Source organism: Centropristis striata, chromosome 17, assembly GCF_030273125.1.
Source record: "Centropristis striata isolate RG_2023a ecotype Rhode Island chromosome 17, C.striata_1.0, whole genome shotgun sequence".
NCBI classification, from domain to species: Eukaryota; Metazoa; Chordata; class Actinopteri; order Perciformes; family Serranidae; genus Centropristis; species Centropristis striata.
The window spans coordinates 34,592,048-34,613,892 of NC_081533.1; the positions used below are offsets into that span (position 1 = coordinate 34,592,048).

The 21,845-nt window shown below is 36.3% G+C and overlaps 1 protein-coding gene across 2 annotated transcripts; it reads left to right on the plus strand.

Annotated features, from left to right (window-relative positions):
- Nucleotides 1–1,005: 1,005 nt before the first annotated feature.
- Nucleotides 1,006–19,423, plus strand: LOC131989694 (sialoadhesin-like). 2 transcript variants are annotated; one of them, XM_059354998.1, is made up of 8 exons: nt 1,006–1,043; nt 1,436–1,490; nt 5,308–5,565; nt 6,518–6,778; nt 10,530–10,787; nt 12,023–12,283; nt 13,718–13,846; nt 18,700–19,423. In XM_059354998.1, exons 2-8 carry the CDS (start codon nt 1,460–1,462, stop codon nt 18,717–18,719), a joined length of 1,218 nt encoding a protein of 405 aa, XP_059210981.1. In that variant the 5' UTR covers nt 1,006–1,043; nt 1,436–1,459; the 3' UTR covers nt 18,720–19,423. The 2 variants fall into 2 exon arrangements, with proteins under 2 accessions (XP_059210981.1, XP_059210982.1); XM_059354999.1 differs by lacking the exons at nt 1,006–1,043; nt 1,436–1,490 and adding an exon at nt 3,652–3,731.
- Nucleotides 19,424–21,845: the final 2,422 nt, after the last annotated feature.

Genomic DNA, 21,845 nt, shown 5'->3' on the forward strand with positions numbered 1-21,845 from the left:
GAGGAGATATACTGCAGATACACACACACACACACACACACACACACACACACACATACATGTCTTTGTGTAGTTGTGAGGACCACCACTTCCCCTAGCCCAACACACACATTTCAGGGTTTACCATCTCTGTTAGGACCTTCCCTGAAATTCATACAGATGATTAATTAAGGCCTTTAGAGGCTATCCTAGCATTTTCTTTGTGAGGACTGGGAAAAATGTCCTCACAACTACAAATGTCCTCACAATGTTGGTATTCTGCCATGGGTTGGTCCTCACAACTATATGAAGACAAACACACACACACACACACACACACACACTCTCACACACACACACACGCACACACACACACGCACACACACACACGCACACACACACACACACACACACACTGTTATGTAACTCTCAGCTCCTCTGTCTCTCTGTCTCCAATAACTCTGTTACTTCTTCAGTTCAAATGTGTTTATTATAATTATTATTATATTACTGCACTAGAAAAAGATTTAACATGTTGAATGTAGAATGTGAAGAATAACAGGATATCCTGCTACATCCTGGTGCATTAACTAATAATTAACTAACCACCTTATTTCAGGCAGTTACATTTTTTATTGACTTTTTATTACTTTGAAACAAACAATGTACTTTCTTTCCTACTCTGACCTGAGGGAAGTTTGCCTAAACCAAACCAAACTGTGGCAGTTTCACAATTTTAACAACATCAACAAGTCTGTTCATGTTAAGGTTGGTCCCCATCGTTCAGAGCTATAGAAATATACCTGAAATAGTTTCCGGCCTGAGTTTTTTTTGAGTCTCTTCTCTCTGTGTGTGTGGCGACTTCACATCCTGTTTAGGTGAAGTGTGAAACTGTCATCTTTTGTGTTTCATCACAGTTTCCATTCCAACTTTATTACAGGGTTCATTCCCATGCGAATGTTACTGAAGCAGAGAATTTGGGGGTTATTTTGATAAGTACAGTAGAGAATCGTCAGCAAACTGTTGAAAGTGACGTTTAGCAATTACTCAAGCACAAATTTGAGGTATTTGCACATCACTTGAATATTTCTACCCTCATCTCAGAGGCAGAATGTACTTTTTACTCCACTACATTTATTTATTTATTACATTTAGTTTGCAGTTAGAATAATAATGCAGCGTGTTGTAATGATGAACACATCAATGCACCATTACACTGTGGAATTACTACTTTTACATAAGCAAATATCACAGCACAAGAATCATAACTTTACAAAGAATACTCATGTAATCAGCTAAATTTTGCAATTTCTGCATTACTTTAAATATGTTTTCAAAAGTTACATTATGAGCATGTATGTTTGTAAAATGTTTGAATTTCATTGCAGATAAAAGTTTTTTTGATCTGATTGATGATTTCCTGTCTGTGGTCTGTTTCTGTGTCAAACTGTGAAAGAGGAAGAGTGACAACATTGACAGGATGGAGGTCACCTCGCTCTGCCTCGTGCTCTGTAAGTAATTTTACTTTTTGAAATAATAATACCTATCTAATACCTATCATTTCATAAAAATCAGTGCTTGCTCATAGATAAGCACAGAACAACTAATTTGTTTTTGTATCTTAGAAAATAAATTAAACAAAGCCAGGAGTTACATCCTGCTCGCCCACGTACTGTGAAACACAAATGTATATTGTTCAAATACTCCTGACTTATTTCAGAGATGATGAGGAAGAAGCTTATCTGATGAACAATCTGGAACACACAGAATACCATTTTCATAACAATTAATGTTGTTTTTGTCCAACTGGATGATTATAAGTACAATATTCACTCTTATTGCTCTGTTTTGGTCTCAATCAACTTCTCTTTAACTTTCTTTACCAGATAATAATAATAACTAGAAAATTTCTAAAGAAATTTTGATTGTGTGCTTGCCTCTGGACCGTGACTCTCGTGGCTTATCAAAAGGGGCAGGGATTAAACAGGGACTTTCTGCTGAGTACACTCACACCTCATACAAGTCTCTAGGACAAACGGTTCACTAGTTAGTAAAAGGGGGCGTGGCTTATCAAAGGGGCGGGGTTATCAATCACCAGTTAAACAGGGACTCTATGCCGAGTAATCTGACACCTTATACAAGTTTCTAGGACAAACGGTTCACTAGTTAGTAAAAGGGGGCGTGGCTAATTAAAAGGGGCGGGGTAATCAATCACCAATTAAACAGGGACCCAGGTGGAGTCGACCAATCAGAGCAGAGCAATCAACTGAAATTAATTGACAGTTCCGCCACACTGAGCAGACAGAGGTGGACAAACTGAAAATTCTGGCCTCGAACAGAAAGCATTTTTGGCAAAACCATAATACCTATCATTGATCCGACTTCACTTTGAGCGTCCTGAGTTCTTCCTCAACGTCTACATATGATTTTTTTAAGAAAAATGGAAAAATAGCTTTGTTAGAGCGATCTAAAAAAACAGTTGGATCTCATATTTTCTGAAATCTTCCTGCGTTTTTAATAAGGGACTCAATGAGGCTGTTGGTGCGTTTTGTTTGTGCATCTGTGCGTCCTCCGCCCAAACTATAACTCTGACAGCTTTACCAGAGGATTGTGAGGGAGAGGACAAATTTTCCTACGTTTCTATGTATAAATTATTTCTGTAGAGTGGAATTTGCGGCCTGGAACGCAGTTTACAAATTTATTTTTTGACAATTATTTCCCTGCCTCTACACTCTGTTTGATGACATCACCACTCTAGACTCTCCATAGGGTTACATTGGGGGGATTTTTTGACGTGTTTTTGCCCAATAATTTGAAAACCGTTTGTCGAAACCCTTAGAAAAGTCATAGCACACTTGTCATGGGCGAGCCGGTCGATTTGATACCTTTTTTGTGTATGTGCGGCCAAAACTCTGGGAGGAGTAGTCGACCGAAAAACAACACGGAAGAAACGGAAGATTAAAAATAAGAACAGTCCCGGTGAATAACAATTAGTGTGCTTTTGCAAGCACACAAAACTAGAAAATTTCCTCTGGGGGAAATTCTGAAAGGGCCACGGGGGCTACTGCCGGTGTGTGTACACTATGATGAGACTCTTCAGAGATTTCAAACAATTAATACTAGCAATGTTATGATACTATATAATATACAAGGAGCACACCTACAACAAGCATTCCTTTACAAGTATTTAGTGTGTGAAGCATGTGTGTGTGCTTACTCGCCTATACACTACTGGTCAAAAGTTTTAGAACACACCAACTTTTCCAGAATTTAATTGAAATAATGCAGTTTAATGTCTCAGTGTACTCTGAAATTAATGCACATTTGCAACATTTAAAATTCTTTATTAAGCATGATAGTGTTATTTTTATGTTGGACTAAAGGACTAAAAAAAGACACAAAATGACAAAAAAAAGACACCAAAAGACACAAAATGACCAAAAAAAGACACAAAATGACTTACAAAGACATGAAAAGAATTCAAAAATGGACAGAATAGCCCAAGACTCCATAGAGTTAAGTTGTTAACCCATTTCTTGTTCCCTGAAAAAGGCCTACTTGTATAATTCTGAAATGTACATTATTTTTCAGTTTTGGTTCAGCTTACCTTTATTTATTTACCTCTGGCAGTTCACCACTTACCTTTGGACCCTTTCAAGCTGTTCATTTGACTTGAACTGCTTGAATTTCTGTGGTTCTCTCTCTCTGTGAGAGATAAATCAAAAGATGAAAGGCTTTGTGGTCGACCACAAGTAAGAGCGATCTGAAAAACTGTTAAATATGCTTTTCTACAGAAATCTTCTTGCATTTTTAATATTGATTCAGTGAGGCTGTTGGTGCGTGTTTGTCCTGCAACTCTTCGACTTGTAGGACTAGTAGTGGGACGAAATTGCGTCCGGAAGCGGAAGAAGAAAAAATCCACTGTATAACAGTATTGCTCGGTGCGATTGCCCCGTGGCCCTAATTAACCATGAGGTGGTAGTAAGGTTAGACCAGCCACTCCCTTGTTCTGCGAGTTAAAATTGCCGTTTCTGATGTGAAAGCTAGCACTAGCGGAGTCACCGTTAGCTTTGCTTAGCTTGTAAATCACAACAGAGGATATACAGCTGTGCACCATGTTAGTTCAGATCCAAATACCCACAATAACACGGAACATTAACCAGATGAGGTGGTGGTTAGGTCAAACCAGCCACTCCCATGTTCTGTGAGGTAAAATTGCTGTTTCTGTCAATGGAGTCCTGGTGACTTTGAAGAAAGCAAAGGTAATTGCTTTGGTTTCCTGTCAAAAAGGGCTGTATGACAAGGTAAAGCAGGGAAAATATTTGTAAAAAAGGGAACACTTAAATAATTGTTTTAGGTGGCTAAAACATGTTTAGCTGCGCCCAACTACAGCAGTATCCATTACTCTCTTTAAAACCAACAGACTCCATTGACAAAAACAGTGATTTTACTTCACTGAACAAGCGAAATTGTTGGTCCACCACTGCTTCGATCTGTCAGTTTGTTTGTGTGATTGTGTGACTTTCGGCTTCCGATGTGGAGTAACAAAAACTAGCGCTAAGTCATCAGAAGAGACTCATGAATCAACACAAACATCAACAGAATATAACACAGAAGTAACATCATAACTCACGGCTCAATAGACGCACACACTGCAGATCGGTCAGCCGATGTTTGCTCTGAGCCGATCAGCGCGCATGCGGTGCATTCAAGGACCGCGGCAGTGTGGGAATTCACACGTGCGGCAGAAATATGCACAAAGGGATGATCTTTTGTACAATCATCCAGAAACAAGCCTCAGGTCATGTGGGGAAAAGGTTTTCAGAAGGTCTTTTGATGCTAAAGGATGCACAGTTTAAGTAAAATGTAAATGTTTGGATTTATTTATTTTTATTTTTTATTTAACCTTTATTTAACCAGATAAAAAACCCATTGAGATCGAGACCTCTTTTACAAGGGTGACCTGGCCAAGAAGGCAGCAGCACACGTCAAAAGTTACAAGACAGACGAACAATAACAATAAACAGGCAGCGAAAAGTCCAACATATTAAAAATACTAAAGTGCAAGTGAATAGGCGGTATAAATAGGTAGCATAAATATGCAGTATAAAGTGCAGCAGTGATAAATACAGTAGCGAATTAGGAACATGAGCACTGTGCAAAAGATTTACATTGACGTTTTTTGAGAGTTGTGCGAAATGCTCCCAAAGGAATAAGTTCTGATAGTTTCAGCTCAGATTGAAGGGTATTTAAATACATGCAAAGCTACAGAATGATATAAAAATGTAACGTTAAACAGATAAATAATGCAGCCCGCTCTCCCTGCAGCCACGCTGACCATCACGCCTGACAGAAGTCAGTTCTTCCGTTATGAGCGCATCACTCTGATGTGTTCGTCCAACTCCAGCGGCTGGAGGGTGAGGAGGAACACCTCGTCCGCCGTGTCCGAGGTGTGCACGTACGGCTGGGGCATCCCGGGCGACTCGTCCTGCGAGATCGAGGCGGCGTACCCATCGGACAGCGGCGTGTACTGGTGCGAGTCTGAGCAGGGCAACCGCAGCAACACCGTCAGCATCCACGTCCCCAGTAATAACACACCACTCCACATCCACCCTCTGGGACATTTCTCTGTTTTGTCCTTCTCATTCTGTCTGATTATGAACATAAAAAATGTTTAGCTCACCTGTATGACCTGATCATTATTTTTTCACTTTTTTCCCCCATTCTTTTTTTTCCCAATAGAGTTTTTTGTTTGTTTGTTTAAGCTGTGGTCAGGTTTTTTTCCCCCAATTAAGTTTTTTTTTTCCTATCATTTTTTTCCGATTAAAGTTTTTTTTTTCCTATCATTTTTTTCCGATTAAAGTTTTTTTTTCCTATCATTTTTTTCCGATTAATTATTTTTTTTTTTTTTTTTTTTTTTTTTTAACTGCGGTAATGTTTTTTTTTATTTCAGTAACTTTTTTTGCAGTAACGTGTATTTTTACTGCAATAACATTTTTTTTACTGCAATAATGTTTTTTTTTACTACAATAAGTTTTTTTTTTACTGCAATAACATTTTTTCACTGCAGTAACGTGTGTATATTTTTACTGCAATAAGTTTTTTTTTTTTACTGCAGTAACATTTTTTTACTCTTTGTTAGCTTGTAAAAAACTTTTTTCCCCTTTTAAAGTTTTTTTTTACTGTTGTAATGTTGTTGTTTTTACTGCGGTAAGGTAAGGTTTATTTTTCTTATTACAGGTTTATTTTTTTGTCTTTTTTCTGCTATTAAAGTGTTATTTTGTTTTTGTGTAAAAACACAATCATGCTCAATGAAGAATTGTTAATGTTGGTTTCAAATCGAACACATAAGAGGTCAAATGAGGAGAACCTCTAGTTCTATATTTTATTCTAAGTAAATTTGATCTTATCTCTGGTTTTACTTGTTGTATCATCATCAAACACAAACGGGCCTCATGGAGTCTGACGGCAGGAAACACTGCTGAAGGTTTTTATTTGATTTGATTAATTTATAGAAATGTTTCCTTCTTGATTTCAGAGGGAGTTGTGATCCTGGAGAGCCCTCCACTTCCTGTGATGGAGGGAGACAAAGTGACTCTTCTCTGCTCCTACAAGGAGGACAACCAGGATAAACCCACCTCAGATTTCACCGCCGCGTTCTTCAGAAATAACAAATTCATCGACAGCAAGCCCGCAGGGACGTTGACCTTCCAGTCGGTGTCCAAGTCAGAGGAAGGCTTCTACATGTGCGAACATCCAACCAAAGGGAAGTCGGCACCGAGCTGGCTGGCAGTCACAGGTGACAATCTTTTTCATTTTTTAGGCTTTTTTATGTGTTATGTACAATGCACAACATGGTTAAAAATGACCCGCCTTCATTTCCCATGTTATATAATTCTTGCTGTGTGTTTCTGTGCTCTATCTTTTGATATCAACTTATTTTATGATTGGATATTCCAAGAATTCTTTAAATATCTTGTTATTGATAACAAGAGATTATTATTTCCATTTTGCCTCTCATACTTTATGAAGAAAAAACGTTTTTGTATTATTACATAGCTAACTACTTGGCTAAGTAGCTTGCTAAGCTAACTACTTAGCTAACTACTTAGCCAAGAAGTCAGCTAAGTAGTTAGCTTAGCAAACTACTTAGCTAACTACTTAGCCAAGAAGTCAGCTAAGTAGTTAGCTTAACAAGCTAATTAGCTAAATACTAAGCCAAGAAGTTAGCTAAGTAGTTAGCTTAGCAAGCTACTTAGCTAAATAATGGATACGGGTCATTTTTTCTTTTTCATTTTTTTATTATTTCAGAGATGATGAGGAAGAAGCTTATCTGATGAACAATCTGGAACACACAGAATACCATTTTCATAACAATTAATGTTGTTTTTGTCCAACTGGATGATTATAAGTACAATATTCACTCTTATTGCTCTGTTTTGGTCTCAATCAACTTCTCTTTAACTTTCTTTACCAGATAATAATAATAACTAGAAAATTTCTAAAGAAATTTTGATTGTGTGCTTGCCTCTGGACCGTGACTCTCGTGGCTTATCAAAAGGGGCAGGGATTAAACAGGGACTTTCTGCTGAGTACACTCACACCTCATACAAGTCTCTAGGACAAACGGTTCACTAGTTAGTAAAAGGGGGCGTGGCTTATCAAAGGGGCGGGGTTATCAATCACCAGTTAAACAGGGACTCTATGCCGAGTAATCTGACACCTTATACAAGTTTCTAGGACAAACGGTTCACTAGTTAGTAAAAGGGGGCGTGGCTAATTAAAAGGGGCGGGGTAATCAATCACCAATTAAACAGGGACCCAGGTGGAGTCGACCAATCAGAGCAGAGCAATCAACTGAAATTAATTGACAGTTCCGCCACACTGAGCAGACAGAGGTGGACAAACTGAAAATTCTGGCCTCGAACAGAAAGCATTTTTGGCAAAACCATAATACCTATCATTGATCCGACTTCACTTTGAGCGTCCTGAGTTCTTCCTCAACGTCTACATATGATTTTTTTAAGAAAAATGGAAAAATAGCTTTGTTAGAGCGATCTAAAAAAACAGTTGGATCTCATATTTTCTGAAATCTTCCTGCGTTTTTAATAAGGGACTCAATGAGGCTGTTGGTGCGTTTTGTTTGTGCATCTGTGCGTCCTCCGCCCAAACTATAACTCTGACAGCTTTACCAGAGGATTGTGAGGGAGAGGACAAATTTTCCTACGTTTCTATGTATAAATTATTTCTGTAGAGTGGAATTTGCGGCCTGGAACGCAGTTTACAAATTTATTTTTTGACAATTATTTCCCTGCCTCTACACTCTGTTTGATGACATCACCACTCTAGACTCTCCATAGGGTTACATTGGGGGGATTTTTTGACGTGTTTTTGCCCAATAATTTGAAAACCGTTTGTCGAAACCCTTAGAAAAGTCATAGCACACTTGTCATGGGCGAGCCGGTCGATTTGATACCTTTTTTGTGTATGTGCGGCCAAAACTCTGGGAGGAGTAGTCGACCGAAAAACAACACGGAAGAAACGGAAGATTAAAAATAAGAACAGTCCCGGTGAATAACAATTAGTGTGCTTTTGCAAGCACACAAAACTAGAAAATTTCCTCTGGGGGAAATTCTGAAAGGGCCACGGGGGCTACTGCCGGTGTGTGTACACTATGATGAGACTCTTCAGAGATTTCAAACAATTAATACTAGCAATGTTATGATACTATATAATATACAAGGAGCACACCTACAACAAGCATTCCTTTACAAGTATTTAGTGTGTGAAGCATGTGTGTGTGCTTACTCGCCTATACACTACTGGTCAAAAGTTTTAGAACACACCAACTTTTCCAGAATTTAATTGAAATAATGCAGTTTAATGTCTCAGTGTACTCTGAAATTAATGCACATTTGCAACATTTAAAATTCTTTATTAAGCATGATAGTGTTATTTTTATGTTGGACTAAAGGACTAAAAAAAGACACAAAATGACAAAAAAAAGACACCAAAAGACACAAAATGACCAAAAAAAGACACAAAATGACTTACAAAGACATGAAAAGAATTCAAAAATGGACAGAATAGCCCAAGACTCCATAGAGTTAAGTTGTTAACCCATTTCTTGTTCCCTGAAAAAGGCCTACTTGTATAATTCTGAAATGTACATTATTTTTCAGTTTTGGTTCAGCTTACCTTTATTTATTTACCTCTGGCAGTTCACCACTTACCTTTGGACCCTTTCAAGCTGTTCATTTGACTTGAACTGCTTGAATTTCTGTGGTTCTCTCTCTCTGTGAGAGATAAATCAAAAGATGAAAGGCTTTGTGGTCGACCACAAGTAAGAGCGATCTGAAAAACTGTTAAATATGCTTTTCTACAGAAATCTTCTTGCATTTTTAATATTGATTCAGTGAGGCTGTTGGTGCGTGTTTGTCCTGCAACTCTTCGACTTGTAGGACTAGTAGTGGGACGAAATTGCGTCCGGAAGCGGAAGAAGAAAAAATCCACTGTATAACAGTATTGCTCGGTGCGATTGCCCCGTGGCCCTAATTAACCATGAGGTGGTAGTAAGGTTAGACCAGCCACTCCCTTGTTCTGCGAGTTAAAATTGCCGTTTCTGATGTGAAAGCTAGCACTAGCGGAGTCACCGTTAGCTTTGCTTAGCTTGTAAATCACAACAGAGGATATACAGCTGTGCACCATGTTAGTTCAGATCCAAATACCCACAATAACACGGAACATTAACCAGATGAGGTGGTGGTTAGGTCAAACCAGCCACTCCCATGTTCTGTGAGGTAAAATTGCTGTTTCTGTCAATGGAGTCCTGGTGACTTTGAAGAAAGCAAAGGTAATTGCTTTGGTTTCCTGTCAAAAAGGGCTGTATGACAAGGTAAAGCAGGGAAAATATTTGTAAAAAAGGGAACACTTAAATAATTGTTTTAGGTGGCTAAAACATGTTTAGCTGCGCCCAACTACAGCAGTATCCATTACTCTCTTTAAAACCAACAGACTCCATTGACAAAAACAGTGATTTTACTTCACTGAACAAGCGAAATTGTTGGTCCACCACTGCTTCGATCTGTCAGTTTGTTTGTGTGATTGTGTGACTTTCGGCTTCCGATGTGGAGTAACAAAAACTAGCGCTAAGTCATCAGAAGAGACTCATGAATCAACACAAACATCAACAGAATATAACACAGAAGTAACATCATAACTCACGGCTCAATAGACGCACACACTGCAGATCGGTCAGCCGATGTTTGCTCTGAGCCGATCAGCGCGCATGCGGTGCATTCAAGGACCGCGGCAGTGTGGGAATTCACACGTGCGGCAGAAATATGCACAAAGGGATGATCTTTTGTACAATCATCCAGAAACAAGCCTCAGGTCATGTGGGGAAAAGGTTTTCAGAAGGTCTTTTGATGCTAAAGGATGCACGGTTTAAGTAAAATGTAAATGTTTGGATTTAAATACATGCAAAGCTACAGAATGATATAAAAATGTAATGTTAAATAGATAAATAATGCAGCCCGCTCTCCCTGCAGCCACGCTGACCATCACGCCTGACAGAAGTCAGTTCTTCCGTTACGAGCGCATCACTCTGAGGTGTTCGTCCAACTCCAGCGGCTGGAGGGTGAGGAGGAACACCTCGTCCGCCGTGTCCGAGGTGTGCACGTACGGCTGGGGCATCCCGGGCGACTCGTCCTGCGAGATCGAGGCGGCGTACCCATCGGACAGCGGCGTGTACTGGTGCGAGTCTGAGCAGGGCAACCGCAGCAACACCGTCAGCATCCACGTCCCCAGTAATAACACACACTTCACATCCACCCTTTGGGACATTTCTCTGTTTTGTCCTTCTCATTCTGTCTGATTATGAACCTAAAAAATGTTTAGCTCACCTGTATGACCTGATCATTATTTTTTCACTTTTTTCCCCCATTCTTTTTTTTCCCAATAGAGTTTTTTGTTTGTTTGTTTAAGCTGTGGTCAGGTTTTTTTCCCCCAATTAAGTTTTTTTTTCCTATCATTTTTTTCCGATTAAAGTTTTTTTTTCCTATAATTTTTTTCCGATTAAAGTTTTTTTTTCCTATCATTTTTTTCCGATTAAAGTTTTTTTTTCCTATCATTTTTTTCCGATTAATTTTTTTTTTTTTTTTTTTTTTTTTTTTTACTGCGGTAATGGTTTTTTTTATTTCAGTAACTTTTTTTGCAGTAACGTGTATTTTTACTGAATAACATTTTTTTCACTGCAGTAACGTGTTTATATTTTTACTGTAATAAGGTTTTCTTTTACTGCAATAACATTTTTTTCCGATTAAAGTTTGTTTTTTTTGTTGTTGTTTTTTTACTGCAGTAATGTTTTTTTTTTAACTGTAATTTTTTTCATTCATTTAATGCAATAACGTTTTTACTGCAGTATTTTTTTGGACTGCAGTAACGGTTTTTTTTAATTTCAGTAACTTTTTTTGCAGTAACGTGTATTTTTACTGCAATAACATTTTTCTTACTGTAATAATGTTTTTTTTACTACAATAACATACATTTTTTTCTGCAGTAACGTTTTTTTACTGCAATAATTTTTTTTTGCTGCAATAACATTTTTCTTTTACTGCAGCACATTTTTTCCTCTTGTAAAAGAAAAAAGCCTGTAAAAAATGTTTTTTCCCCTTTTAAAGTTTTTTTTTACTGTAATGTTGTTGTTTTTACTGCGATAAGGTAAGGTTTTTTTTCTTATAATAGGTTTATTTTTTCGTCTTTTTTCTGCTATTAAAGTGTTATTTTGTTTTTGTGTAAAAACGCAATCATGCTCAATGAAGAATTGTTAATGTTGGTTTCAAATCTAACACATAAGAGGTAAAATGAGGAGAACCTCTAGTTCTATATTTAATTCTAAATATATTTGATCTTATCTCTGGTTTTACTTGTTGTATCATCATCAAACACAAACTGGCCTCATGGAGTCTGGATGCAGGAAACACTGCTGAAGGTTTTTATTTGATTTGATTAATTTATAGAAATGTTTCCTTCTTGATTTCAGAGGGAGTTGTGATCCTGGAGAGCCCTCCACTTCCTGTGATGGAGGGAGACAAAGTGACTCTTCTCTGCTCCTACAAGGAGGACAACCAGGATAAACCCACCTCAGATTTCACCGCCGCGTTCTTCAGAAATGACATATTCATCGACAGCAAGCCCGCAGGGACGTTGACCTTCCAGTCGGTGTCCAAGTCAGAGGAAGGCTTCTACATGTGTGAACATCCAACCAAAGGGAAGTCGGCACCGAGCTGGCTGGCAGTCACAGGTTTTTCATTTTTTAGGCTTTTTTATGTGTTATGTACAATGCACAACATGGTTAAAAATGACCCGCCTTCATTTCCCATGTTATATAATTCTTGCTGTGTGTTTCTGTGCTCTATCTTTTGATATCAACTTATTTTATGATTGGAGATTCCAAGAATTCTTTAAATATCTTGTTATTGATAACAAAAGATTATTATTTCCATTTTGCCTCTCATACTTCATGAAGAAAAAACGTTTTTGTATTATTACATAGCTAACTACTTGGCTAAGTAGCTTGCTAAGCTAACTACTTAGCTAACTACTTAGCCAAGAAGTTAGCTAAGTAGTTAGCTTAACAAGCTAATTAGCTAAATACTTAGCCAAGAAGTTAGCAAAGTAGTTAGCTTAGCAAGCTACTTAGCTAAATAATGGATACGGGTCATTTTTTCTTTTTCATTTTTTAGGCTTTTTTATGTGTTATGTATCTCACTGTGACCAGTTGAGAGGAGTTTAAATTGTTACAAACCCCCAAAAAAGTGTGTTATCTTTAAGAATTTGCCAAAAATGCACTATTTATCATTGAAAGAAACTGTAAACACAAGCATTATGGTCAAAGTTTGAACTTTCCGACAGTCCGTGAACACGTTTCTGTGATAAAAAAGGTAACCAAACCAAAGCTTAAAATGTTGAATCTCTTTTTTCTACATGTGTCATTTAAAATAAAGCATTTGCACGAACCAGATCCTGTTAAAAACATTAAATTCTGCTCAGAGACACTGAAGACATGATTGATTCAGCTGAGAATCTGTTTACACAGAGCTGAGAGGAGAGGACAGGAGAGACTGTTTACACAGAGCAGAGAGGAGAGGACAGGACAGGAGAGGCTGTTTACACAGAGCTGAGAGGAGAGGACAGGAGAGACTGTTTACACAGAGCAGAGAGGAGAGGACAGGAGAGGCTGGAAACATGACAATAATTCATATGTTGAGAAAACCACAAACAATTTTGTAATTTTTAAAATATTTTTAAAATATTTTTAAAATATTTTTAGAATATTTTTAAATAAATTTACATTTTTAAAAACTTTTTTTTTTTAAATAATCATTTTTTTCCCAATATTCCTGACACTTGTGGGCAAAAATGTTTTTTCTTTCTTTTTTTTTACATAAATTTAATTTTCTTCAAAAAAAATGTAATATTAAAGAATTTCAACTTTATTAGCCCCTTTTTTTCTGATTTCTGTCATTCTAACTGTGTTATTCTGCACAAGAATTATTAAAGATTTATAGGGATTTTATATATTGCGGTGAAACACAAGGACACAGAGAGGAGAATGTAACCATTGCAACATTAACATTTAACATTTAACATTAAATGAACACGTTATGGATTTTTTTGGGTTTTATATTTTTGAAAGTGAGTGTTAAAAATGTTTGAAATGTTGTCCTTTCCCCAGAGCTCCCTGAGCAGCCGGAGCCTGACTCCATCATCCCGCTGCCTCGGCTGCTCTGCAGCATCCTGCTGTTGGTTCTCTACACCGGTGTCTTCATCCTCTGTGTTCTCACCTACAGACGGTGGGCTCGAGGTAAGAAAACACTTTGAGTTGCATTTATATGTATGAAAAGCGCTATATAAATAAAGTTTGATTGATTGATTGATTGATAAGAAAATTTTGCATTGAAATGAATGGGACGGCCGGAAAAAAATGAGCGAAAAAGAACAATAATTGGAGATTTTTAAAGGTCTACTTCTCCGGCATAATTTCACCTAGAGACTCCATTTAAACTTTAAACAGTAGACACAAGTCTTGTGTATCGGTGTATTAATCCACGTTTCGATAGGTCATATAGTTTTTTATCAATCCCTGTTCAATGACCATGATCATTTTTGGAGAAATTCTGAGATTATAATGGGTGTGTATTGCACAGTGTGTGATGTCATCGCTCAGAGTGTAGAGGGAGAGAAAAATACTGTCAAAAAATAAATTTTAAAACTGCGCTCCAGGCCGCAAATTCCACTCTACAGAAATAATTTTTACATAGAAACGTAGGAAAATTAGTCTTCTCCCTCACAATCCTCTGGTAAAGCTGTCAGAGTTATAGTTTGGGCGTAGGACGCACAGATGATCCACCAACACCACCAACAGCCTCATTGGGTCCCATATTAAAAACGCAGGAAGATTTCTGAAAAAGGGAGATGTAACAGTTTTTTTAGATCGCTCTAACAAAGCTATTTTTTCATTTTTCTTAAAAAAAACATATGTAGACGTTCAGGAAGAACTCAGGACGCTCAAAGTGAAGTCGGATCAATGATAGGTATTATGGTTTTGCCAAAAATGCTTTCTGTTCGAGGCCAGAAATTCCAGTCTGTCCACCTCTGGCTGCTGTCACTGTTCCGGAACATTCAGGTGGCAGTTAATTCTGTTGATTGCTTTGATCTGATTGGTCGACCCCAACGCTTTGATGCTTTGATGGGATTAAAGTTACAGACACACACACACACACACACACACTCACACACATTTTGAGGTTAAAGGTCATAGGTTGCTGTATAAATAAATACTTGTAAAGGAATGCTTGTTGTAGGTGTGCTCCTTGTATATTATATAGTATCATAACATTACTAGTGTTAATTGTTATAAATCTCTGAAAGAATCTCATCATAGTGTACACATAGTGTCACAATTCTGACAAGTCTTTATTTTAATTTCACAGCTTTATTTTTGTTTTCTAACCTCAGTAAAACCAAATGCAACCAATTGTTTTTACACAAACATGACTTCAACATGAAATGTTTCATCCTGTATGTATTAAACACACAGAGAGACATTTCATACCTTTTTAAAAAATCGTACTGTATAGCCACAAATTCTATCCATTCATAATCTGCCCTTTATTATTCCTAGTGCTACTAATAAAGTACAAAATAATTAAATGATATAGAACTCACATATTCAAATATTTTTGTGCTTTTATTCAGTTTGACTATCGACTTTGCGCAAGACAGCAAGGTTCTAAAAGTTATATAATTTGTATGCATATTAAATTTAATTTGGGTGTAAATGTTATAAATAAACATAAAAGTACTGATATGTTTAAATGAGAGGCTGAGAAAATAAAAACTCATATTCTTCTATTATTGTTGTGTTTATACTGTAATAGTCCAAAATTATGTGAATATGCATACTGCATAGTTTTAGTGAAATAACATAGTCTCTGCCTCGTTGCCTCTAGAAACATAGGGAAAAACAGCTTGACAGTAAAATAACACATGATACAGAAACAACAACAAAAAAAACCTGACGTACTTTTTCCCCACAGCACGCTGTGTGTGGTTATAACTAGCGGCTATAACTTGTCAGAGGTGTGTGCGTGCAGATTTTTACCACACAGAGGAAGCTCATTGCTCACTTCACCACGCTGTGTGTGGTTCACTTCGTCATCTTACAAGAAAACACCGTGCACAAACCAATACCGCTGCAAAACTTAGTCACCGGACCAGTTGTTTACTCCCTCGGCTCTTCTTCAGTTTCACGAGACTAGCAGTGGCCGTTAGCGACTAGCAGTGGCCGTTAGCGACTAGCAGTGGCCGTTAGCGACTAGCAGTGGCCGTTAGCGACTAGCAGTGGCCGTTAGCGACTAGCAGTGGCCGTTAGCGACTAGCAGCAGGACAGTGAGGTCACATTGTGGATCATGTGACCGAACAACGTAGATCTAAATTGTTACTATTTTGTTTTATTTATTATTATTTTGGGCCACACAGACGGACTTTTACACACACACACGCACACACACACACACACACATAAACACACACACACACACACACACACACACATAAACACACACAGACACACACACACATAAACACACAGACACACACACGCACACACACATGCACGCACACAGACACGCACACACACATAAACACACACACACACAAACACACACACACACACGCACACACACACATACACACGCACGCACACACACACACACACACGCGCACACACATAAACACAAACACACACATGCACGCACACACATAAACACAAACACACACACACACACAGACACACAAACACACACACACGCACACACACATAAACACACACACACGCACGCACACAAACACATACAAACACACGCACACACATGCACACACACACACACACATAAACACAAACACACACACGCACGCACACAAACACACACAGACACACAAACACACGCACACACACGCACACACACACACACACACATAAACACAAACACACACACGCACGCACACACACACACACACACACACAAGCACACACACACACACACACATAAACACAAACAGACACACAAACACACGCACACACACACACGCACACACACACGCACACACACACGCACACACACACACACACATAAAAATTTATCCACGCATTTATAACAAGTAGACTAGATTACTGTAATGGTTTATTAACTGGAATCTCCAAATGAAGCATTCAAAGGTTACAACTAATTCAGAATGCAGCTGCGCGTATTCTCACTGGCACCAAGAAACATCAACACATCACACCCGTTCTTAAATCTTTGCACTGGTTACCCGTTAGAACAAGAATCCATTTCAAAATGCTGCTCCTGGTTTATAAAGCACCTCAGTACATCACAGATATGCTCATCACCTACACCCAGCAACAACACTTCAGTCAACAGGCAACTTACTCATCCCTCACACAGATCAAAGAAGGAGGAGCAACTTTTAGTGTTTATGCCCCGCGAAAGTGGAACACCCTGCCTGACACAGTTAAACATGCCACATCAGTAGCCATTTTTAAAAACAGATCAAAAACCTCTTTTTTCAACCACATTCGTTTCTTTTTTCAACAGCATTCGGTTGAACTGTGTGTGTGTGTGTGTGTGCATGTGTGGTTGTGGGAGTGGGTGCACATGTGTGAGTATAAGTATAAGTATAAGTGAGTGTGTATGTGGTGAATATGGCATAGCTTGTCTACCTGCACTCTTCAATTAATTTGTAATTGATTTTTTCTAATTTTGTTTGTTTTTGTTTGTGTGTTTTCTGTTGTCTTGTTTTGTTTTTTAACTTTTTTAAACCTGCACGTGAGGTTAAAGGTCATAGGTTGCTGTATAAATAAATACTCTAAAGCAGGGGTCTCAAACTCAAATTACTTGGGGGCCGCTGGAGGCAGTATCAAAATGACCAAAAGAAGACACAAAATTACAAAAAAAAGACACAAAATTACAAAAAAGACACAAAATTACCAAAAAATACACAGAATTACCAAAAAAGACAAAATTATTTAAAAAAGACACGAAATGACCCAAAATGAAACAAAATGACCAAAAAAGGACACAGAATTACCAAAAAAGACACAAAATGACAAAAAAGACACAAAATGACAAAAAAAGACACATTATTAAAAAAGACACAAAATTACAAAAAAGAAACAAAATTACAAAAATACACAAAATGACCAAAAAATACACAGAATTACCAAAAAAGACATACTTTTTAAAAACAAAACAAAACATACAATTGTTTTTTTTTTCAAAAAAAAAAAAAAAACCAATCATTAAAAAAAGACACAAAATTATCAAAAAAAAAGACACAAAATTACAAAAAAAGTAATTAAAGGGACCTTCCACACACAACACGGTAAAGTGCCATTCATATAAAACTCACATTAAACTTTCATATCAAGGTGGGGGCCACAAAATATCATCACGAGGGCCACAATTGGCACGCGGGCCGCCAGTTTGAGACCCCTGCTCTAAAAGGAATGCTTGTTGTAGGTGTGCTCCTTGTATATAATATAGTATCATAACAATACTAGTATTAATTGTTTGAAATCTCTGAAGAATCTCATCATAGTGTACACACACCGGCAGTAGCCCCCGTGGCCCTTTCAGAATTTCAGAATCCCTCCCTCACTGCGCTCAGTCGATTCTGTTGTCACTTTTAGAAGCCAACTGAAGACATTTTTATTTGTTCAGGCTTTTGATTCATTGTTTCGGGACTGCTATGGTTGTTTAAATTGCTGTTGTTTTGGTCTTTTAAAACTTGTATGTACATTTTTATGTTATGTGTATGATTTCTATGTGAAGCACTTTGTGACTTCTGTCTGTGAAAGGTGCTATATAAATAAAGTTTACTTACTTAGAATTTCCCCAGTAGAAATTTTCGAGTTTGCCTTTGTTGTTTTCATGGCGGCTCCACTTCCTGTTTCAGGGGAATTCAGACCTGCTCTCTGTGGCTGGTGACGGCTTTGTTTCTGTGGCTTTCTGTAGCAGAAATGATCCGTATTTACGTTTATCAGCTCATGCGAGGTTTAGGTGGTGAAACAAAACAAAGAAGTGAAAGAAGAAGACGATGAACTGTTACAGTGAAATGCCACTTAACTCTTTTCATGTGATTTTTTTCTTACAGAATCTCGAGGTGGATGCTAAAGAGCAGCTGATCATCTTTAATCTGTAATCAAGAAGAAGAAATGAACTGTTTATATGCTGGACATATAATATAAATATTCTCTATTTGTTACTCATCTTATATTTGTGTATCAGTGGCTTGGATGTTTCACCCTTTTGTTGCTTTTACACATGAATTTGCAAAAAAAAACCTCATTAATATCAAAGGGAAACAGATTTTTACAAAATAATATCAATTAATAAAAATATATAAGGTAAAATAAATGATTGCATAAGTATTCATCCCCTTTAACCCTTTATAGGACTCCTGGAAGTTGAAAATGTCAACCCTGAAGTGTTATTGGAGGATATTACAAGACTTTTTGCAAAATGTTTCATTTCTATATTGCAAATCGAGGCCAATTGAGTCATTATTATTATTATATTTATTAAAGTCTCTTTCCCACAGCAACTAAATAGACAATAACACATCATCTGCATACATCACCACTTTATCTTTTACCTTTAAACTGTTTATTATCTTTTTAGACTACTTATTACATATGCATAATGTCTAAATGTCTTTTTTAAAGCACCTTATATATGAGAAGCACACAGAAATTTAGTTGTATACTGTTCTAATACAGTGACAATAAAGAGAAGCTTGAATCTTGTGTGATTTACTGATTGGTCAGAGCAAAAAATAAATTTAAAAAAAGTGCTGTTCTGTGAGAACCACTGGAGAGTATCTCATAAACAGCTGTTTTCAGCTTGGTGACTGAAACTTTTCATGTAATTTTTTTATATTTTCAGTTGTATATTTAAAACTCTTGGATCAGCTGTAAAATATATTAGAATAAAATAAAATAAAGACAAAAAAAATCTAAATTAATCAAAAAAGTAAAATAATTAAAAATGATTAGATGAATTAAAACATAAACACTTATATATTTAAAAAATTGATATTAATAAGCATTATTATTATTATTATTATTATTATTAATGCTATAATATTATTATTATATTTTTAAATATAATATTAATATATCCATATATATATGTGTGTGTGTGTGTGTGTGTGTATACATATATTTATATATATATTTAAGAATATAATTATTGTTATTATATATATATATATGGCACTTAAAAAATAAATTAAAATAAAATAAGTAACAATAAATATGAATAAGATATTCTTAAATATACATGCATACATATATATATATATATATATATATATATATATATATATATATATATATTAAAAATTATAAAATTTGTTAACACATTGTCTAGGATTAAAATATATTAAAGGAATCAAATAAATTTCATACAAATGTATTCATCTAAATACATATCAAGACTTATCTTTTCACTGTAGCTGTTTTCAGACTTGCTTCTCTTAAAGTTGCGAAGAAATTTAAGAAGAAATCTAAGAACTTTGTTTTCAAGAATCTCATTTGTTCTCAAGTATTATCTTAGGGGAAACAAATAAGAAGAAAGTTAAGAAAAAAAACTAAAGAAAAGATAAGAATTTCTTCACCAATACCAAATCTTTTTAAATGTTGTGTTAAGAGCAGAGTTAAGAAAAAGGTGTCACTTAAGAAGTATTTTCTTCTTAATAATGCTTCGTGAACCCAGCCCCTGGTGTAAAAAGATTATTTTATCACCTAATCATATATTAGTGGCTTTTACTTTGAAATCTGCTCTGTGGATGGATTGCAGGTTGAGAAACATGCACACAAATTTCAAAATAAGATCCTCAACAGGGTCGTGCCACCTACTGGAGAGAGATGGGAAATACATTACACATGGAGAAAATCAGGTTCATCATATCTACTAAAGAGGAAATCTTTTTTAAATTATGACAACCTTTTCTTGATTTAATGTCTAAAAACTGAATTAGTGTTATTCTGTTGCTGTGCCATTTATGTTATTCCCTTGTTTTGTTTGTCTAATGTCAAAAACTCTGTCAAAAACAAACAAACATGTATTGTTCTGTGTACACTACTGGTCAAAAGTTTTAGAACACACCAACTTTTCCAGAATTTAATTGAAAATGATGCAGTTTAATGTCTCAGTGTACTCTAAATTAATGCACATTTGCAACATTTAAAATTCTTTATTGAGCATGACAGTGTTTTGAAAGTAAAAAAAAGATTCAAAATCACATTTTATGTTGGACTAAAGGACTAAAAAAAGACACAAAATGACCAAAAAAAGACACAAAATGACAAAAAAGACACAAAATGACAAAAAAAGACCAAAAAAAGACACAAAATGACAAAAAAAGACACCAAAATGACCAAAAAAAGACACCAAAAGACACAAAATGACCAAAAAAAGACACAAAATGACAAAAAAAGACACCAAAAGACACGAAATGACAAAAAAAAGACACAAAATGACCAAAAAAAGACACAAAATGACTAAAAAAGACACAAAATGACTTACAAAGACATGAAAAGAATTCAAAAATGGCCAAAATAGCCCAAGACTCCATAGAGTTAAGTTGTTAACCCATTTCTTGTTCCCTGAAAAAGGCCTACTTGTATAATTCTGAAATGTACATTATTTTCCAGTTTTGGTTAAGCTTACCTTTTTTTATTTACCTCTGGCAGTTCACCACTTACCTTTGGACCCTTTCAAGCTGTTCATTTGACTTGAACTGCTTGAATTTCAATTAAAAAACTGGAAAAATTGGGCTGTTCTAAAACTTTTGACCAGTAGTGTATATATTTTTCTGTTATAAAAACACAAAAAATAAACTCATCCATTCAGCCATTTAACAAGTTTGTTTCCAAAACCCACAAAAGGAGGAAAACATATTAAACACATTTTTATTTGATGATGTTAAAACCATAAAGATTCAAAGATGATTTCACAGTAGAAGTCGCTGTGAGATCTCTGCACAACTTCATTATCCTTTAACGCCAGTTACACCTGAACGCACCATTTCAGTTTTAAGTGTTTGCCCTTAAAAAAAATCTTTATATTATTATTTGTGTGTCCAAACTGTTCATCATTTATTAGCATTTCATGTTTACACACTGAGGATGATTTCAGCTGCTTCAGCTTATTTTCCATTGGGCGTGCAGTAACCAGAAGTGACCAGCAGGTGTCACTGCTGTCACACTTAAAATAATACTTAATTTTGTGCCTTTT